The 21,086-nt window shown below is 35.9% G+C and overlaps 2 protein-coding genes across 2 annotated transcripts; one reads left to right on the forward strand and one right to left on the reverse strand.

The window, feature by feature from the left end:
* Positions 1–1,390: 1,390 nt before the first annotated feature.
* On the forward strand, positions 1,391–11,785 carry LOC132555040 (testis, prostate and placenta-expressed protein-like). Its single transcript, XM_060219380.1, has 8 exons — positions 1,391–1,429; positions 1,604–1,830; positions 7,957–8,018; positions 8,834–8,892; positions 9,057–9,142; positions 9,606–9,667; positions 10,678–10,742; positions 11,279–11,785. The coding sequence occupies exons 2-8, from the start codon at positions 1,608–1,610 to the stop codon at positions 11,340–11,342; spliced, it is 621 nt and encodes a 206-aa protein (XP_060075363.1). The 5' UTR covers positions 1,391–1,429; positions 1,604–1,607; the 3' UTR covers positions 11,343–11,785.
* A 1,776-nt stretch (positions 11,786–13,561) lies between these two features.
* LOC132554902 (uncharacterized) lies at positions 13,562–20,704 on the reverse strand. Its single transcript, XM_060219233.1, has 11 exons — positions 20,603–20,704; positions 19,303–19,348; positions 17,833–18,001; positions 17,333–17,511; positions 16,961–17,022; positions 16,411–16,460; positions 16,009–16,168; positions 15,766–15,837; positions 15,192–15,244; positions 13,964–14,073; positions 13,562–13,818 (listed from the first exon to the last, which is right to left on the reverse strand). Exons 1-11 carry the CDS (start codon positions 20,702–20,704, stop codon positions 13,562–13,564), a joined length of 1,260 nt encoding a protein of 419 aa, XP_060075216.1.
* Positions 20,705–21,086: the final 382 nt, after the last annotated feature.

A 21,086-nucleotide genomic window follows, 5' to 3' on the forward strand; every position in this document is an offset into this window, starting at 1 on the left:
GTACTCAACTCTTCTTCTCTAGCGTATGAAGCCCCCTACCCCCCCCCCCCCCCACCCATAGAAATTTAAATGATAACATCACCGTATGAAAAAATATGAATATAAAGTGAAAATTGAGTCTATTTACGGACTTTCGTAAGATAACTGATATTGGGTTCGGCCTCCGCGATTAGTAAGAGCTCACGCCTTTTCGCTAACAGTTTTTCAAGTCATGCTTTTACCTAACTGATTTCACGGTTAAAGGACGAGATATTAGGAAAACCTCAAGGGGATACGACTTAGTATTGAAAAAATAGCTGGAATAACCAAACGAAATGGCATTTAAACAACCATGATATCAATGAGGAAAGGAAAGCGCTTTCAGCCATTATTAGTTCCAGTGTAGCGTTAAAATATCAATAACAGATAATATAAGTAAGTTTACTATAACTTATATACCAATAATGGTAGTATGTAGCACCTCTATTTCTGATCCGAGTTGACACTTGGCTAGATATGTGATGATTAAGCCGGCCTTTCTGTTATAAACAAAAGTTAAGTTGAAAGGTGTTTTACCTGGAGTATTACGCGCATTTGGGATCTATATACTGTATGTGAGTGTTTCCTATCTTTTCCATTCCTGGGTAATTTCATCTCTTCATGTCCCAGCTGTTTTAAGCCGATACTACGTCTAAATTCGTATTGAAAGTTGTTATCCCCTGGTGAATTTTGTACAATCAATTGGGTGTGTTCGCTACAAGTCAAGTCACAAGCACATATAGCTATATTATCCTATTGGTTATATAGGTACTATGTTACTTTATTTTATGTTTGAGAATTAACACACTCACACGACCTGTACTTACAACGGCCCCAATTTCTCTTACGAAGTGCTTCTTTATGTCTGTATATGTTTTTTCTTTATTTAGAGAGGGCCTGTGTAACACTATATCGCGGAGGTGATTTATCATTGTCGAGTTTTTTACCAAAGGTAACCTGACATAGCATTTTGTGAGGTGTCGATGATAACAGGTATACAAGGAAAGGTATGAATACACGTCCTTCTTTACGACCAGAAGCCTTTGTCTTGGTACAAACCGCCCCACTGCTCAGACCAAATACACGGGGTCGATTATCTAATTGAAATACACATACACGACTTGGTCAGATATCTTTACCTGTGAATAAGTCTATCGCCAATTATCTCTGTATTCAATTTCACGTGTCACTTGACGCTTAGAAAACGTACAATTTGATCTAACAAAATCAGAAGGAAGAACCACGTGTAAGATTATCGTTACTCCTCGGGGTTTATCGTTCAATTGTGACGTAACGATCCCATTGTTGTCGGTTGCTACGGGTGACGTTGTCGGTGTCTAGGACGGACAGTTGGCGGCAAACATTAGCAGCGTTGTACTTTATCAAACCGTGTAGTCGCAGAACAATCAAGGTAAGAAGAAACAGAATAGTATCAGATATTGACAGAAGGATAATATATTTATACATCAACAGTCGGATGTACCCATTCATTGTACTATAGGACACCGCCGGAGGAGAAACAAAAAATATTCTTAATATATTTCATTAAGGGCATTAGGAACTTAATTTGTGATTTTTCGTTTAGGGCGATGACGACGGTAGGCGTGGATTCGGCGTATAACAATGTGGCACAGCCCATGAGGATCCCCAGTTATTCATACCAATATCCCTCCCATCGTAAAGTACAGTTAGCAGCTGTTAAAGATGGCCTCTTCCACCCCAATCTTCCCAGTTTCCGCAGAATGGATATGGATACTGCCGGACACAAGCTTCCGTACGAGCATTGCCGTACTACCACAACCTGTGGCCCAGGTAAGGACACTTCTTGTTTCTTCTTCCAAACTTTGTCATATTTTATATTTTGTGTCTTTTATTAAATTCTATTCTCTCTCATAAAGCCTTTTAAATTCCATACAGACTTTTTGTGTAACTATTTAGTTTATTGTGCGTAATACATGTACGTACACGGAGAACTGTTATCCTTTATAATCCTTTGTAATCCTATGTAAGTTCGCGCATTCAGTACTTTATATCATATACACGATTATCCAAAACATGGACAAATGATTCGATTGACTAAATTTCTATTTTACGAGTGTGAATGACTCAGATTTGTCGTATTTTTACCTTCTGTAAGAAATGGGAACAACATTATTTATGGTACTATTGAGATATGTTTGTGTCAGATACGTTTAGTCAATAACGTGTATTCTACAAACTGGAACTGTGGAACATACCTTACAGATTAGAGATACGACTGATTGCCATACCTGTACAAAAGGTATTCAGGTGTGCACGGTGTTTGGTTCAATAGATCCAGTTCCTAACCCAATTCTTCAATTATTTAGTACAATGAGTTACCGCCTGATCTACCATCGATTGGTACAGAGGCTGATAGGTATTATAAAACACGATACCGTTGCGGGATTCGCTCGATACCTATACTTTACGGTTTATATTTTATGGTAGACAAAGCACGTTGAGTTTTATTTATATTTGTGGATGAAGTATAAAATACTACAGGAAACTTGTAAATGTATTCCTGTTTCGATGCATAATTAGTGAACTATTCATAAATAATAAACATCTCACCTATTCAATTTATTCTCTTTTACCGTAGGGACTCAAAATTTTAATTAATATTCAAATCATACCTGGTGTTTGAATGTCAAACGCTTGTGGCCTTGTGTGATGTTGAATGTCCAAATTGGAAAAGATTCAGTCTAGCTCATATTTTCAACATAGTCAATAACAGACTGTCCAAACCAACTGTTCTACAAATACACATAAATAGTTTCCCCCAATCAAATAGTCACTAATATATGGGATAATTCCAAAACAACATTTGTTTGCTGTCATTTTGTAGTAACATTTCGATATAAATGGCACGGGCACGATCATTAAAGTTAATGAATTTCTACTGGAAATCAACATGGGCTTTAGTCTAATAAACATACGATATTAAGTTTATAACGGAAAATCCTATTTTAAGTCTGATAAACTTTGCTCGTCTGCTCCCGTAATCTTATCGATCTACGTTCCCAAATGTAAACACCGTTCTCTTGGATAGCTTACGACATCGCATTTTTCAGTTAGCAATTTTAAATAAGAGTCGGCCAATCAATATGCTGGCTTAAAAGCAAACTTTGCTGGCGTAATATGTAAAGGTCATACAAAGAATACAGATATCAACTGTTTTTAGTCATAAAACACATTGTAGGTGAATGTCAATATTGACCCTGTACATTTATTACACCTTCTAAATCTGGCACATATACATACACACATAAAAGTAGATACACGTACATTTCGGTACCCCGACCCGAAAGGCAGGGGATTACACATTCAAACCTATAAGATATGTACATATATACACATTGAAAGTAGACTGCCTGACACAATAGACACAATCAAGAAATCAGATATCTTATTATACATACGTAAACCGTGTACAGAACATTTAATACACTTTAAATCCGGTTGTACATTTTGCATTCATGTCTAATTGTATCTAGCCAGTGGTAGCCCTATATAATATACTCACACAATGTAACTTGATCGACACATGAATTAAGGGTTTATAAACCCTGTAACAAAGAGTTGTAATCCTACTTATTCTCCGCGCTAACATTCGGAAAATATACAAACGAACAAAATAATAATGTGAAAAACCGACCAGAAAGGTGTATTTATATCGGGGAAGTAGTTCATATGTTCACGTTTGTTAGAATAGCATCTTTCACGATTAGAAACCTCATCTTACAATCATCAGTGACACTAAAGGCTTAACTCGTGGAGCCAATGAGACGACTGAAGAAATTCAAGATAGGTCGTAAGAATTGCTACGATCTAGTCAGGAAGGTGCACTACCCCATAACTTCTAAATGTTGGGTTATTTCAAAAGAACGACAAGTTCTAGTATGTATTCTGAACAGTGTTCAACTGAACAAAGACGCGGTATTGATATGCAGGAAACCGCGTTGCGTTCACGTAGATAAGTCTGTACGAGAGCACCGCCTTTAAATCAGTTCATATTTGTCAGCAGTGGTCCTTGATTTCTCTAGTCGACGTCATTGCTGACTTTTTCAAAGAACTGGATTGAAATTAACATTTTGATAAGACATGATATAAATTGCGCTTACCTCGGTCATTATATTTGTATAATGTTCTACATTTCTCTCGTTGACCTAATTGCCATTAGCACTGCGTGAACGATACACTTTAGGTGAAAATTAACATTTAAATACTGACATAACAGGAATCACGTATAACGGTGTCGTTAATGGTTAATAATTTCTACAGTTGACCTCGTTAAGTGTTGGCATTTCCAGTTAATGGACTGGTAAACTGTTGAGATTAAATTTACCTTCAAATATAATAGGATATATATTACCTTGTCAAATTCTCGACAGCTAAAAATCAGATCGAATCATCAGTTTTACGAAATAGGAAAGGAAATTAAAAGACCATTCCTTAACACGTCCTTGTGAAAAGTTTGAGTGTGGTGTTAATCGTTGTGGTGTTTGTTCAATACTCAAGTCTAATTCTTGTATGTCATTGGGTTATGGCGATGTGTAGATTGATGTCCTGTTTTAACCTACACACCTTGAATATATTCAACTTTGATAGTTAATTAAAATGACTTTCATTCGGCGATTTAAACCTGTCTGTACGTTCAGTAAAGAATTCGGCAGACATGTGTAAGTATTCACGAAATCCAGACATTGATCAGTATGATAATGTCATTTTAAAGAAAAAGATTCGCCTTGTTCTGTTTGATTGTTTCCCTATCAATTCTACAACAAGAAGATTGTGCCAATCTGTTAGAATAGCTTTCGGAGTCAACAGAATTATTCTGGAGACAATAAATATATCTTAAAAATTTAAAGACATTTCCTGGAGATATAATCCATTATATTAATATCTGTATCAAATTGTGTAATTGTATAATCTATATTTTATTGAATAGGAGTCCTATGCTGAATACTACTGCTGACTAAATCCATTATGTAATTTTTTTCTGATATAACAAATACTAGGTGTTGTGTCATGTGTCACGACCTCTCCAAAGAAACGAAACAAGATTTACTTGGATAAGAACATCAAATAATCACATAATTGAATTTTGGGGACATCTAATCACAAAACTGAATCTTAAGTTAAACAATTATATCACTGAATCATAGGATAAAATAATGATAGAAGTGAATTATGGGGTCAGATAATCACAGAAATTAATTTTGAGGTTTAATATAATCACGGAACCGTATTAAGGGAGCGTAGATATAGGTTTAGTTTAACTTGAGTTTAATATACTTAGTCTTGGTAAGCTTATTACTGGTAAACGTTAAAAGTAAACCAGCCAAGCATAACCAGGTATATCATGGTTTCATTAACAGAGCATACACTCAGAATTCTCTAAGTTGTGTTTTAACAGTACTAAAATCGCTGGTACGGTGTCTTTTTAAGAATGTTTATTTACAAAATATTCGCAATAACGTATATAATGAAGAATAAATAAATAAATAAACATTCGACTGGCATTCCTAATTATAATATATATTATATTTCGATATTAGCCCAGTAATTCGTCCGTCCATGATACGACACTGAGCATGGGGAAAGAAAAGGACAACGAACCGGATAATAGCATTCGCCTATGAGAATCACCGACGTTAAACTCTGAAATTGCCCTTAAGCCTCACTATTACCAGACACTTATCCCTAAAATGATTTGTCTATAAAATGCCTAATCCGATGACTTTTTGGATAAAGATTATTTTGTTTGGTCCTAGGTTGTATACTCTACCTAGGGGAAAGTCTGAGAGCTCTTTGTAATGTTTCTGACTTCAGTTTGTGTACCGCTACTTCGGGTGAAGCCCGAAAGCTTCCGTATTGCGTCTAACAGGGGTTATGTACCGTTACTGGTGATACAGACCGAAAGTTCCCGTATTGTGTTTAACTAGGCTTGTGTACCATCACTGGGGTAAAGACCGAAAGTTCCCGTATTGTGTCAAACAGTGGTTATGTACCGTTAATGTTGGTTAAGCCCGAAAGCTCCCCTTTTGTGACTGACTAAGTTTACTATGGGTAAAGCCCGAAAGCTCCCGCATCGTGTCTAACTGGGGTTTTGTGTACCGTTACCGTGGGTAAAGACCGAAAGTTCCCGTATTGTGTCTAACTGGGGTTGTGCACCGTTCATGTGGGTTAAGCCCGAAAGCTCCCGTGTTGTGTCTAACTGGGGTTTTGTGTACCGTTACTGTGGGTAAAGACCGAAAGTTCTCGTATTGTGTTTAACTGGGGTTGTGCACCGTTAGTGTGGGTTAAGCCCGAAAGCTCCCCTATTGTGACTGACTAGGGTTACAGTGGTTAAACCCGAAAGCTTCCATATATGTCTGATTAGTTCTGTATGCCGTTACTGGGGTAAAGACCGAAAGCTCTCGTATTGCCACTGACTAGAGTTACAGTGGTTAAACCCGAAAGCTTCCTTATATGTCTGATTAGTTCTGTATGCCGTTACTGGGGTAAAGACCGAAAGTTCCCGTATTGTGACTGGCTAGGGTTACAGTGGTTAAACCCGAAAGCTTCCATATGTGTCTGATTAGTTCTGTATGCCGTTACTGGGGAATACGCCCGAGAGTTTCTATATTGTGCTTGATTAGTGTTGTGTACCGCTACAGGTGGTAAAACCCGAAAGCTCCCGTATTGTGTCTAACTGGGATTGTGTACCGCTGCAGGGGGTAAAACCCGAAAGCTCCCGTATGGTGTCTAACTGGGGTTGTGTACCGCTGCAGGGGGTAAAGCCCGAAAGCTCCTGTATTGTGTCTGCCTATACAACTGTTATAAAATTATTTTTAAAGCTTATCTATGTTGATTGACACATTTATCGATTTTTTAAAAATCAATATTTGCTCTTGAGTTGCCCATTAATGATAGTTGACAGCCATTTGTAGGCTTATACGGTGACGAGTGGTATAACCCGGTGATATCTATGTGTAGACATATACTATTCATTGAATTTTTATAAAATCTATACGCTGACAGACGGAATGCAAATACATGTACTATTAATGAAGTTTAAATTTGGATACCTGAACGCTTAACTACTTTCGTAACATCAGCACGTACACGAATTGAACTCGAAATAAACTCACACAGAGTGTAGCTAACAATGTCAATATTACGAAAGGATCACGTGAATAAATTAGTCTGTGGGAGTCGAACGCGTTATAGACCTTGTACAGAAACTTAGTTCATTCTTATGACATACATCAAAATTTAAATGTAACCCTAGTAAATTAGTAGCCGCAATATACTGCTAGGATAGAGAGAATTTCTCTTCAGCTCGATCGGTTGAGCGTCAGACTAGTAAGTCAGAGGTCCCGGGTTCGAATCCTACCTAAGGCACTGAAAAAAAATAATGACCTCTGTTACATACAACAGAGGGGAAATGGTAATCGACATCCCATCTTATGATCGGTAAAATGAGCGAGAGATAATGTAAATATTTCACTAATAATGTGTAATTGGGTTAATTTGATAAAGAAATAATCAATACGGAATTAACGTGAAACATTGTTTGTTCCAATCAGTGTGAAAATGTAAAATTTTCATGGAAGTAGTTCCAATACAGCACGTGTGTCACACATGAGACATATCATGTAGTTGAAGCCGTGAAATCACATGTACATACTAAGTTTACAATATACTCCAAAAATTTTCTTTCCGTAAAAGCACAGCCAAATTCTATTACTTTAATAGAAATTCGAGGCTTCTTGATAGAGTCACGCTGATCAACATCGTGAAAACTGTCTCTGTAACCCAGATTTCCACACAACAGTTGTCTTATGCTATGTTTTAAACAAAGTGAAACGTACAAATTATTCACAATTTTTATAAAGGCAGTCTGAATTGAATGTCATTTTTCCTGTCTTTCAGAGGATTTTAAGAGATCCACGTCAACGCTGTTTGATCCCCCCAAAAAACAAATGTCCAGTCTGGTAAGTACCAATCATCCTTATTCGTGTTGAATTGGAATTGTTTTAAATTTTGTCTGGTGTTGTTAACTTCAAATGTGATGAAATCTACATAGATTTTACAGTAAGACCAATAGATTTCCCGTATGTTTGTCTAGCTAGTACAATAGATAATTCAATATCTTGTTTCACAAGTAGACACCTCCATACATTCGTTTGGTCTGATAAGTAGACACCTCCATACACTCGTTTGAAGTAGACAACTCCATACATTCGTTTGGTCTGACAAGAAGACACCTCCATACATTCGATTGGTGTGACAAGTAGACACCTCCATACATTCGTTTAGTCTGTCAAGTAGACACCTCCATACATTCGTTTCGTCTGTCAAGTAGACACTTCCATACATTCGTTTTTTTCTGTAAAGTAGACATCTCCATACATTCGTTTGGTCTGATAAGAAGACAACTCCATACATTCGTTTGGTCTGTCAAGTAGACACATCCATACATTCGTTTGGTATGACAAGTAGACACCTCCATACATTCGGTTTTTCTGTCAAGTAGACAACTCCATACATTCGTTTGGTCTGACAAGTAGACACCTCCATACATTCGACTGGTCTGACAAGTAGACACCTCCATACATTCGATTGGTCTGACAAGTAGTCACCTCCATACATTCGTTTAGTCTGTCAAGTAGACACCTCCATACATTCGTTTAGTCTGTCAAGTAGACACCTCCATACATTTTTGTCTGTTGATATCATTACGATGTTTTGTGTGTGTTGGAAATTTTCACTTTTCTTCCTTGCTGATTTTTGTTGTCTTGGTTTACAGGAAATCACACAAACAGGAAAACAGCTACACAGACACTACACAACGCCCGACGAGCTGAAGTAAGTACATGTATAATTGTATCACGTGTCAATGTGACGTCATATTTAGGTTTTTACTTGACAGAAAAGAGACATATTCCTTACCATCGATTTGTTTAGCAGAGATGGGGAATACACAACGAACCATACTTGCTGAACATAAATCAAACTTTCTTAATTTATAGGAAAGCCAAAGAGGAATGGTCAGATTTCCTGAACAGATCCCCAGAACGTTTTAACATTAAACTGCCCGAACTTCCGGACAGCAAAGGTAAATCATAAAATCATAATTGACTTTACACAAATAACACAGATGTTAAACGCAGAATTACACAGATTGATTGCAGATCATTGTTTAACCCGTTTTATATGTTCATGATAATTAAACAACGCTGATGCTGAATAGATCACAGTGGTATTTGTAGATACATGACAAAATTCACATCAGAACTGAACTATTAAAATAACCGAAAGGAGTTTTTTTAACATAGAGTGACATTATTGTTGAATTCAGAAGATTGATGAGGCATAAAGAGATCCTTGTCTTTTACTTGTCTGTATTTATTTTTGGTCTGAATCTTTTACGTTAAAATATGTTAAACCCCGTCAAGTTTCTTACAAAATCGACCACTAGAAAAGGTATTTTTAAGGTATCATAATAAGCATTTATATATAATTTGTTGAAAATGTTCGACAGATGTTCTATATATCGAGTAACACACTCTTTATTACAGATCAGAGGTTTTTGGGATACTCTGTACGGTACCTCAGACCTGAGATCACGAAATCCTGGAGGGTAAGTGACGCAAGTGATATTCCCTGTGATTAGTCAGATTTATAAGTATGATCGTTTTTAATTGGTCATAATGTATAATGCTATTGATTTGTAATTGGTTAAGTATATTTGTCTACGATTATCTACAGATACATTACTTGAAATGCAGCATTTATTTGCATATTTAGTGCTACACTTGGAGAAACGACTGCGCATACATGTAGATACATTTATTAGGGAGATACAAAATCCAAATTGATGATATTCCATCCATTTCTACATCTCGTTATTTGTGACGTCACAAGGCACATGACGCCATGAAGTTATGACGTCATAATGGAAAAATAGGAACCTACAGCCAATCAAATTCTGCTAGGTCATATTACACAAGTGATACAACAAATTACAATGTTGCGTGTTATTACACTGATAACGGTGTAGTATCTATCATATGCTTGCTGTTTTTCAGTGAATTTATGTATGTAGTATTTTGTCGTTTTGGTATTTTGATTATATTGTGACGTCGATCACTATGAAGATGGTAGATTAAGAACTGACACTGAGTATCCGTTTGAAGTGGTAGAGAACGTTTCTGCAATATTTGCCAGATTTATTCATTATGTAATAAACAGGAACGTTAATTCATTTCGATTTCAAATGTGATTATGAAACTCGTCACTAATTTTGACTCGTTTGAAATCTTATACAAAATTGTAACAGTAAGATCATAGTTGTGATGTCATTTTAGGAGTCGCCAGTGATACTAGGGTCATAAGTTTAGAAATATAGACCGGGAATTAAAATGTAATCAGGAAAAATTAAAATCGATATTGAAAAATAAAATAAAATACAGAGAATATGGTGATTGATTTCACCAACTCCGGTTAACACCAACGGGATATAATTTAAAAAAAAACGAATGCTTTGTTTGATTTACATTGGACTGAACGTTCTTGATGTCTTACACTTCAAGCATATTGTTTCACATCAGAATACTGTTAAAACATGTGTTTCTTTTGTGTGTGTTACAGTACACCTTAAAACAGGAGCCAACTCTGGACCAGTACGGACAGCGGCCAATGCCTGCTAACGTTTTGTAAGTATTTTAAAGTGTGCTGACGTCATTGAGTGAACACGTCTCGAAATGATGACGCGACATCCGTTTTCCGAAGTTTTGCCACGTCTACTAATACCGTTATCTTACGAAAGCCAGGGTTCTTTCTTTTAAACTATTTTGGCATTATCAAAATTAACAACAGCATTACATGACTGTTTTAACCATATGATTATATACCGGCCACTTTATATTATAACAAAGCAGTCAGCTGATCGGGAACTATATAATAAGTAGGAAAGAAACTGCATGGAGGACCACCTAGATACATGTAGATATGACACATGTCAGGGTCGTGTACTTACAGTATTGAGTAACGGTATGGTTGTATAGTGTAAGGTAGTCTCATCTAAGCTGTAACGGACTTGGAAAGCAGTCACGGTCAGTAAATTGCTTTTTGAAATGCTAGAAAGAGACAGTTCTTCAGTTTAAGGAGGATCGTATTAATATTGTTAAATACGAAATAATGAACCACATTTCGTTTCTTTAAATGTGTTTTTTCTTTTCTTGGTATTCAGTGCCCGATACAGGGATACTTACCCACAGTACAGTAGAAACATCTCTTCAGAGGCGTGGAGATAATCACCAAACCAGTGTTTCAAACGGAGATAATAATTTAGAAAATTTGTAACAAAAAATATCGAGGACCAACCATCAGTTTTGTTACAAACATTTTGATCAGTTAAAATCGTCAACACATGAAGTAGTCATTGCTCAAATTTTTGTCGCTGTACACTTGTTAAACCGGATCTGGAAACACGAGTATAATAGACAAAACCGTCAGGGCGGATTTGTGGATCCGGATTTACTCTGAAGTATTTTCTGATAAGCCCATATCAGTATTCCTTGTTACATTTTTTGTTCCATTTTTATCATAGTTTATATAGATAAAGACTATTTCTATAGTTGTTTACAACAATTGTCCTTTGTGATATTTATACCTTAAAATACTATTTATACAAAGCGTGTTATTCTTATATGTAAATTAGGTCAGAGTGAGGAGCTTTATGAAAATATAATAGTAGCGATGCAAATATTATTATTCAAATTTTAAAGTTACTTTTTCAAGAAACAAATTCGTAATTTACATATTAATTTACCAGGATTTTTTTTCTATTTTTTTGTCAATTTGCGAACGTTAAGCTTTTTTCATTACTGTATGGCGAGAATTTCATATATCTCAATATTTCCAGTGTATCCTCCTCTGTTCCTAAAGATCAGTATTACATGTTGTTGTTGATGTACCAGAGTATTATTTTATCATGTTCCTGCAGTGCAGTGTTCAGGCTCTCTGTAAATAAACATTTTACCGAAAATCTGTTGTTTTTATTCTTTATGTTATATCAGCTGTTTCAATTAAGTCGTGAGTTATGATTAATATTCATGAAACTATTCAATGTAATATAATATCGGGATAATTTACATATCATCATTTTGTTTAAATCTTTAAAATGTTACCTTAAGTACATTCCAAATCATATCCTTGTTGCAAATCATAAAATCATTCAAATCTAACCATTTTTATACTGCAATTCAAAATTTCCCTGTCCTGTGCCTGCCTAAATTCACATCAATATGTTCGAATAAAAATTGTCTTTTAATTCGGCTAATATCTTGCTTTCAATCAATATCGTTTTCAACCTCTTAATTATTACTGTGGACCTTCATTGTAATTATGTAATTATATTTCAGTTCAAACTATATGGGCTGCTATTCAAAGCATTACGTTGCCTGAAAGCAAAGTTATTAGCCCTTGATACCACGTCATTATACCATGCTTGAATTAAAAACGGGTTTTATGTTTAGATTCAGTTGCTGTCGTGCTAGGAATTAATAAGATAAAAATTAATTACTCAAATTTAAAGAATTTTTAACAGCCTTAGCATTAAGTCATTGCCTTCAGGTTGTAAGTACCCTTTCATATGGCGGAATTATTGTTACTGACACGTTTCATTCTGACGTAAATGTTTTTAGAAACAGTTTACGAAATAAAAGCTTTTACCGATTTTTTGAAACACAATTCAAATGTGGATGTTGTCATTTAGGTAGACATTCCTCTTTGATGATAAGTACGTATATCAAAAGAGTTCGGATATGGGAAATGGTTGTGCCATTTTTTAATTGAAACCTCAATTTTCACGAAACGATTTTTGTATTAGTTTCCTGCTCACTTACGAGAAAATCTCATAATATACGATTCAATTAATATATATATATATATATATATATATAATAAAAACTTGTCAACACATTCATATAACTTTAAAACCGAGTGATTTAATATGGAATGTATAAATGTACATAGTCAATAACCCCGATAATTAACAGAATGGTTGTTTCCCGAATGACACAATATTCCGTTAGGATGAATGAATGACAGAAAAGTAAATACAGCACACGATTGTAGTAACGGGAAAATAAATTTTGTTTAAACTCCCGGATGGCTACACATTTAGGAATTACAAAGCATAAATTGTTCCAACGTTTCCTTTGATACGTTTAAAATAATAATTATCAACTCTTGTTTTCGGTATTCACTCCTACTTTACATATGTCAATTGCTTATTGTGACGTCATGCATAATTTGCCTTCCATGACGTCATTTTTAGTGTCTTATTAAGCCTTCCATTAGATATGTTTGCTGGCGACTAGCCCCTGGGATTGACAAGGAGATTTAACGTAGCTGCAACAGCAGTCAGACCTTTTATATCTTTTACTCACTATATAATAACAGTTCTTATTCAAAAAGTTAAAACCATGTCAATTTCAAATCTACACGGCTTCCTATTTCTTCCATGACGTCACAATTCCTCGTGAAGATGAATCTTTGGTTTTTCCACCACATCTCTATCGTTTTCCTCTTCGTCTCCCTCGTCTGCGCTGACAATTGATGGCATTTTCCTCACGTACTCCTTCTTTGGTTTGATGTCCTGGACATGGACAAATTCAGACTGGTATTTATTTTTCTTAAAAACAGCCTTACCGAGTTCATCCACCAACTGGTTGAGAATGTTCTTCCTTTTGGTGAAGTATTCCACAGTTTTCGGAAAGGTCACCTCTGTAAAGAAATAAATACTCACAGTTCATTTTTCAAGTTACACGATTGTAGATACAGGTCTAAAACATCGATTATTGCTTTATTTTTTGTTTTTTCGATTTTGTATATTTTATTTAATGGTGACATTCGGGTAAATAAGACTAACCGTCAGTATATGCAAGGGCCTTCAGAACTGCCATTCGTTCCTCGTCTAGCGTGTCCACTTTTCCGTGGTGTTCTACAAACTCCAGCAGATAGATATAATAATCAGCAAATCTAAAACAGACAGATATTATTGAACTGAAGCCGAATCATGTTTTATTTTTTTTCAATACAGAACAAGTACATTTTGTCATCGTTGAACCAACACCAAGTTGTATTTCAACATGAAATACATAAGATGCTTCATGACTTTATTCAAATTGTTCAAAGATGCAAATAACTGTAAAGAAAATTTCATTAACGTTTGAATATAATCAATTAAAAGATAAAATCGACAGAATATCATGTCGTGCTAAATCGGTCCCTTCGGCACCTTCCGTGTAAGAAACGACGCACGTCACATTTACGGAAAGTGACGAAGGTTCTCGATCCTTACAACGGAAACCAAATATGCTCTTATCTTGATAGGTTTAAATGATATTTTTAACACGTTTTTTTTCTTCAAATATTTCAAACCATTTCTGTCGATAAGATTAACCCACGTTTGATACAGAAATGCCGATATCCAAACCACCGTCGTTTATGTAGTCCGGAGGGGACATTTTGAGATAGTAGCATGTCAAGAGCCGATCAGCTATTTATAGATTGTCAACGAATGCATCATTTATCTAGTGTTTTACCAAACATTTACTTTTTCATTACACGCACATTGATATTTGATTGACAGGACCATAAAGGTACTGACAAGTATTTAAACTGAAAAGTCATTCATTTGAAATTGAGCTTCATTTGTCATTTACTGCATACACGAGATGCAAAATGCACTGAAATATTTAAAATTGTAAGGTAAGAATGCCGATATGATATATGTGACAACTGAGCAAGAAAACTAGAAGACAACTGGAAATTAGTCTAAACCTTCCCGCTTCAAATTCTCAGTCACAATCAACATCAATTTCAGGTTAATATTACATCAACATCGACTCATGTTTGTACCTTTCGCATAGATGATGATGTTCATCAATTCCATCGTGAGATATTCGCTGCGTGAAAGTGCAAAATTCATAGGAATCTTAAATATTAGACAAGAATGTCCGTTCTATGTACTATGGTACATCGCGCTTCGTCGCTGCTATATTGAATGTCCCCTCCGGACCAGGTAAACGGCAGTGGAAATCGTTACATCGAATTTCTTAGTAACATATAGGGTGGTTATTGTACGATATACTTACTCATTCATTTCGTATTTCTTGGCGATATCTTTAGCTGCTACCAGTAGTTCACTCTATAGAAGATAATTTCAGTATCAGTTATCGTTGTGGGCAATTTAACTATTTGGATAAGGAACAATATATAGCCAAACATCTACTACGTAAACAAATCAATTATCATTCCTTGTTTTGTAAATAACGAGGATATGAAAAAAATATCGTGAATGAAGTGAGAATTGAATAATTTGATATTTCTCGAGCGTTTCAAAGTTAGTCTTTACATAAAACACAATTTCCATATTTAGATTTCAACGGAAAATACGCATTCGCTAGGCATGTGACGTCATTATTAAGGATAAAGATTAAATATTTTAAATCAAATTGCCATAACAGTTTTTTTTGTGAAATACACAATCAATACTAGGTACAGCATGCGGCAAAAGCAAAAAATTTCGTGCATATTGATATATACTTGATATTTGATACAGGTCATATTATTCAGAAATGTGTTCCATTGTGAATATTTTTTTCAATAATGATTAACACGAGGTGCCAGTCCCCTCCCCCTTCCAAAGCCCTTGCGTGCCGAGATTACCATCTGAGTGGCTTTCCTGATGACCTCGATGTTATCTGCGATGAGGTTATCGAAGTCAGAAATACGTCCTGCCTGAAAATATTCCATGTTATAAATGTTGACAAAAATGTTTCAGCAAGAGATTGTTTAAACGTTTTTTTATAAACGATCATCATAAAAATTGAAAATTAAAAATTTCAGTTAATCTTCTCATGATGCCTGATATTTATTTTTGTAGTACGTAATTCTTTCGGAAACCGTTACCTTGGAAGGAAGTGAACCATCCTTGGAACGGGACACGCCCGTACGGTCTTCCACAAAGCCCATAAACTCCAGTTTCCGCATGGATCCTCCGTAACGCTTCTTCACTTGCTTATCACCATTTTCTATCCAGAACAACGATGGGAAAGCCACAGTCACGAACCTAAAATTTGCAGCATACAATATTTGTTGATATAAGGACTTCAAAGTGGACGACTTTGTGGCTCTTAATATTGTTATATCAACCACTTCACTATCATCGTTCTGACACGAAAACTTTGGTTATATTGTGAACATTGTCTCTATAAACGCTTGACTGAAGAAAAACATATATTTTCAATTAGATAAAAATTTCAACGTCCCACATAGATCGTTGTTGAAGTATGAAAAACATGGTATACATACTGTTTACGAAGCTCGGGCTCTGTTCGTACGTCAAAATGGAGAAACGACACCTGGTGGTGACAAAGTGAATTATATTTGATAAACATATCCCATGATGATGAGTATGCGAATTATTGTTTTTATGGACATATACTATCAAACGAAATCAAGTTACTGATAAAACATCGCCTGGCGGTGTCAAAGGGAAGTACACCGCCTGGCGGTGTCAAAGGGAACTACACCGCCTGGCGGTGTCAAAGGGAAGTACACCGCCTGGCGGTGTCAAAGGGAACTACACCGCCTGGCGGTGTCAAAGGGAAGTACACTGCCTGGCGGTGTCAAAGGGAAGTACATCGCCTGGCGGTGTCAACGGAAACTACATTGGTATAAACATCCTCATCTGGTGAAAAATGGAGCTATAAATTCAATGGTAAGAGAGGAGGATAATATTTTACAACTGAGTGACTTTCGTGGTTGGTGAGTAATGTTCGTTAATTGACTGATCCTATTTTGCCCCTTCAGCTCATTCTTTTCTGAATAAAGAACTAAATCATTGTTTGCCTCCTCTCACCTCATCATCATTCCTGAAGATCCGAGCTAGTTCTTTGAATTTTTCAAAAGTGTCGTCATTTGCTGAGAAAAAAAAACACAGAAAATATTCAAGTCTGTTAGTGTGTTTACAGATAAAGACGGAATAAAAAGCTAACACTTTTATTATGTAGTAAACAACGATACTCCATATAAAATGATAATATAAAAAAGATGCATCTCTACCCGGGTTGTCGCTCCTGAAGTTTGTATTGCAATCTTGAATTTCTGCAAATACTGTGATCTGATTGGTCAAAATTAGTGAAAATATTTCACAACAAAAATTCAATAATTTTCGTATTTAACAATTTAAAATGTTTCTTGACCAGTTCATTAAATGGATCACATTTTATACACCACTTACTGTTGTCATATAGGAGAATCATAGCCTTCAGTCCCCAAGTGGAGATGATTTCGTGATAGTTGTACGAGTCCAGGCGTGTCGAGTACTCCTTGATGACATCTTCAGAATCTGTGCCCAATTTATTGGAAATAAGATTCACAATGGTATCCACTGTGATATCGCCTTCAAACCTGTCAACATATCACCCACAAATACCTCTAGTCTGTAATGTTTCGTACAATCAATGGTTCTGACGCAATGACGTCACACAACTGACTTTTTTTCAGATTAAGGGTAGAAATTGATGTCGACATGTAAAATGTTATTGCATATGTCTGAAATTGTTTGAAAAAAAGGAAACGATAGTAGCAGGTTATACCAAGGAATATATATACATATCTATATCGAAGTCCGTGGTGATACATAACTTAGACATGAATTATACGTCATCATATTTGCACTTTCTCTAAGAACGATCCAATCACAGCTTCTTATCTATACAGTGTACTTACTTTGTGAACTGTTGTTTCCCCGCCTCAAAGTACCCGATGGTAGGGAAGACATCAACATTATATTTCAAGGCTAGAGCCTTACTACGCATGCGCCCAAATATCACATCCTGTTCGTACGACTGGGAGGCTGACCAAAACTTGGGAAAGACTAGGCCACAGGGTGTGCACTCTAAAAAACGTGGAATATTTCACACTGTGTACAATATCATTTTTTTTGGCTTACATGGTGTTTACTTACAAATGTACTGATCAACTAAGCTTATATCTCTAGCAGAAATAGTATTACACATCACACACACCCTCACACACATAGCCTAATCGGGAACCCTCGGCACTTTCCGCAAGCGAGAAAATGTTCTCGCTTACGGAAAATGCCGATGGTTCCCGATTGACACATAGCCTAGTCTGTAGGTGACGTTGCCTTCATTGTGACGTCATTACTTGATTCTACAGTAGGAATGTCGGTATCGTTATCGTCTATGGTAGGTATAGAAATTAAATTGTCATTCGATATTGTCTTCCATTTCTATATTTCCATTCCCATTCCTGAGAGGTGGAAAAGAATTTTGATATATAAGATGCTTTAATCAGTCTGCGGACAAGTTTCCAAAAGTGTCTTGAGTTCGTGTTGCTAAGTAGTCAAGTCTCAAGACTGAGTCAAACCAAATTCTACTAATTACATGTACAAGTGTCCGGGCCCAGTGAGCTCCAGTGACTGCTAGAACGTTTCAGTCTTTGGCTATATAGTGGAAGGCAGTTTGACCGATGTGCGCTACCGTGACGTAGTTATACGTCATCAAGTTTTCCCGTTGAGCCGTAATAGTCATCTTAACATTGATTTGCAGCAGGACAACTCACGACCTCATGCTGCATTGGGACATATCTACAATAGCAGAAGTCACCGTGCTACCTTAGCATGTTGTGTCTCAGGGTTTTATCTCTAGTGGAGAAAGTTTGGGATGAAATAGGACGACGTCTACGTCAGGAGTCAAACCTGTAACGTTGGGCGTGTGACGTATTACATTGTCAGGTATATGACAGATTACTCCCAAGTATTTCACTGTCGATCAGTTCCGTGCGTAGAAGATGTGTGGCATGGTGAACGTACATAATATTGAACTTGTGAAACCGAATTTGCATACCCTACTTTTATGAGTCTATACATTTTAATCCAAATGTACAGAATGTCTGATTCACTTACGAAGACAATGCATTGTAAGTAAAGATTTGGTACAAAATGTAACTTATTATTTTGTGTTCGAGTTAATGGATTACACAGTATAAATACATATTGTCTATTAGTATACCTAATCTAGATAAGATTCGTATAACCCTTTTTACCAATTATTCACAACATATTTTACCGATATGAAACTATGCGGGAAAAACATATATGATAGCAGTGCAAAACTGTTGTTCCTCCCATAATGTACAATGTGGGTGTTGGAAATCCATCATTGTGATACTTACTTGATTTTGTGACTAACACCAACAAAAACTTCTTTTTATCCAATAACTGAAAACAAAAGATAAATAACTTAAAGAACTTACATCGTAAGGTATAAACCATACAAAATTAACTGTATAAATGTTCGTAATACCTCGGCAAATTTCGTTTAAACTCGTAACCGAGTCTGCACGGAATTTCCCGAGATGACTTGATTGTGAATCAATCTATATTATTTTGTATTGTTTACTTAACATTTTGATATTTTAGGAATACGATGAAGTCGGTGTAAATTGTTTTGCTTGCTACACACATGTACACAATACAATACTACAGAGACAGTTGACAACAGCTGGGGCAGGCTTCAGTGTAAGACGTGTGAGTTAATTTTGGTCGATTTTACGCATCTGTCACCATCGCTACATCTTTTCTTACTCACGAATTTTACTCTAATTCTAACTTCGTTACTCTGTGTAATGTTATAATTCATGTAAACCCGTTTAAAATCAGAGGTCTCCATTAACACCAAATCATTAATTGCACAATGCTGCAAATATAAATGACAAATTCTTAATAAAAATACAGTTGTTTACATACCGAAAGGTTCCTAGATTTTACTATAATACATGTGTATGTCTCTCGATAAACTTTATAAAGCTCACAATAAGGACAACTTCATTTTTATCTCTTCACATTAATTATGAATAATGATTAAATTACTAGTAATCAAACAAGATAAAAAGTTTGTACCATGTGATATCACACGGGAAACTGAAGACAGACAGGTGTATTTTGATAAGTTTTTGTCATGTAGTCTGTTTCAATCCCTCAACCCTATCACGAATTCATCAACCATATCGAATCCATCAACCCTATATCGAATTCATCAACCCTATATCGAACCCATCAACCCTATATCGAATTCATCAACCCTATATCGAACCCATCAACCCTATATCGAATCCATCAACCCTATCTCGAATCCATCAACCCTATATCGAATCCATCAACCCTATCTCGAATCCATCAGCCCTATATCGAATCCATCAACCCTATATCGAACCCATCAACCCTATATCGAATCCATCAACCCTATATCGAATCCATCCACTTTTGATCATAGACTTTTTAGCTGGTAGACGTATTCCTTGTGTCACGTAAGCATGTAAATTGACTATTTCTATGAAACTCTTGTAAATCTTCAAACTAAAGGGTAAAGTTTTATAGTGTAATCCATGCGTGAAAATATGAATAAATAAAATATCGTAACCAAAGACCCAAGTCCAATGAAATGAAACATTTACTGAATATAGACCAACTTACCGAGTGTATATTTTTCTCCGTGATATTGAGAACATGTCCAGAAACCACACTAAGGAAACACACGAGTAGTAAACTGGTCAGTGTTATCTTGACCGGCTTCATTTTCTTTGTGATGAATGTTTGTATCACGTAAGTAAAATTAATACGTGTTTCAACAGTTCAATACTACCGAATCAATCTCTGGTGTTCATCTGTTCCTCCGAAAATTTTGCTAAAATATTTCCTTTCTCAGGTAAATTTTCTTCGAGAGCTGTATGTTACATGAATATGCCTTTTTTGTAGTAGTTTTAATATTTTACATTGATTTATTGGAGACACGTGTTTCGCATGGCACGTATACAACGCCGCCAGATGTTACCTACAACTTCCACGAGTGACCTCCCTTGTCCCGTTAATGATATAATTTGCTGTGCGAAAAAGGATCTTGAGCTTCGATTTTATACTTTCTTCACTTGAATGTCTTCAAATTCGTCCCGAGCGGTAC

Source organism: Ylistrum balloti, unplaced genomic scaffold, assembly GCF_031769215.1.
Source record: "Ylistrum balloti isolate Yb309-2 unplaced genomic scaffold, AGI_CSIRO_Ybal_v1 Utg370450, whole genome shotgun sequence".
Lineage (NCBI taxonomy): Eukaryota > Metazoa > Mollusca > Bivalvia > Pectinida > Pectinidae > Ylistrum > Ylistrum balloti.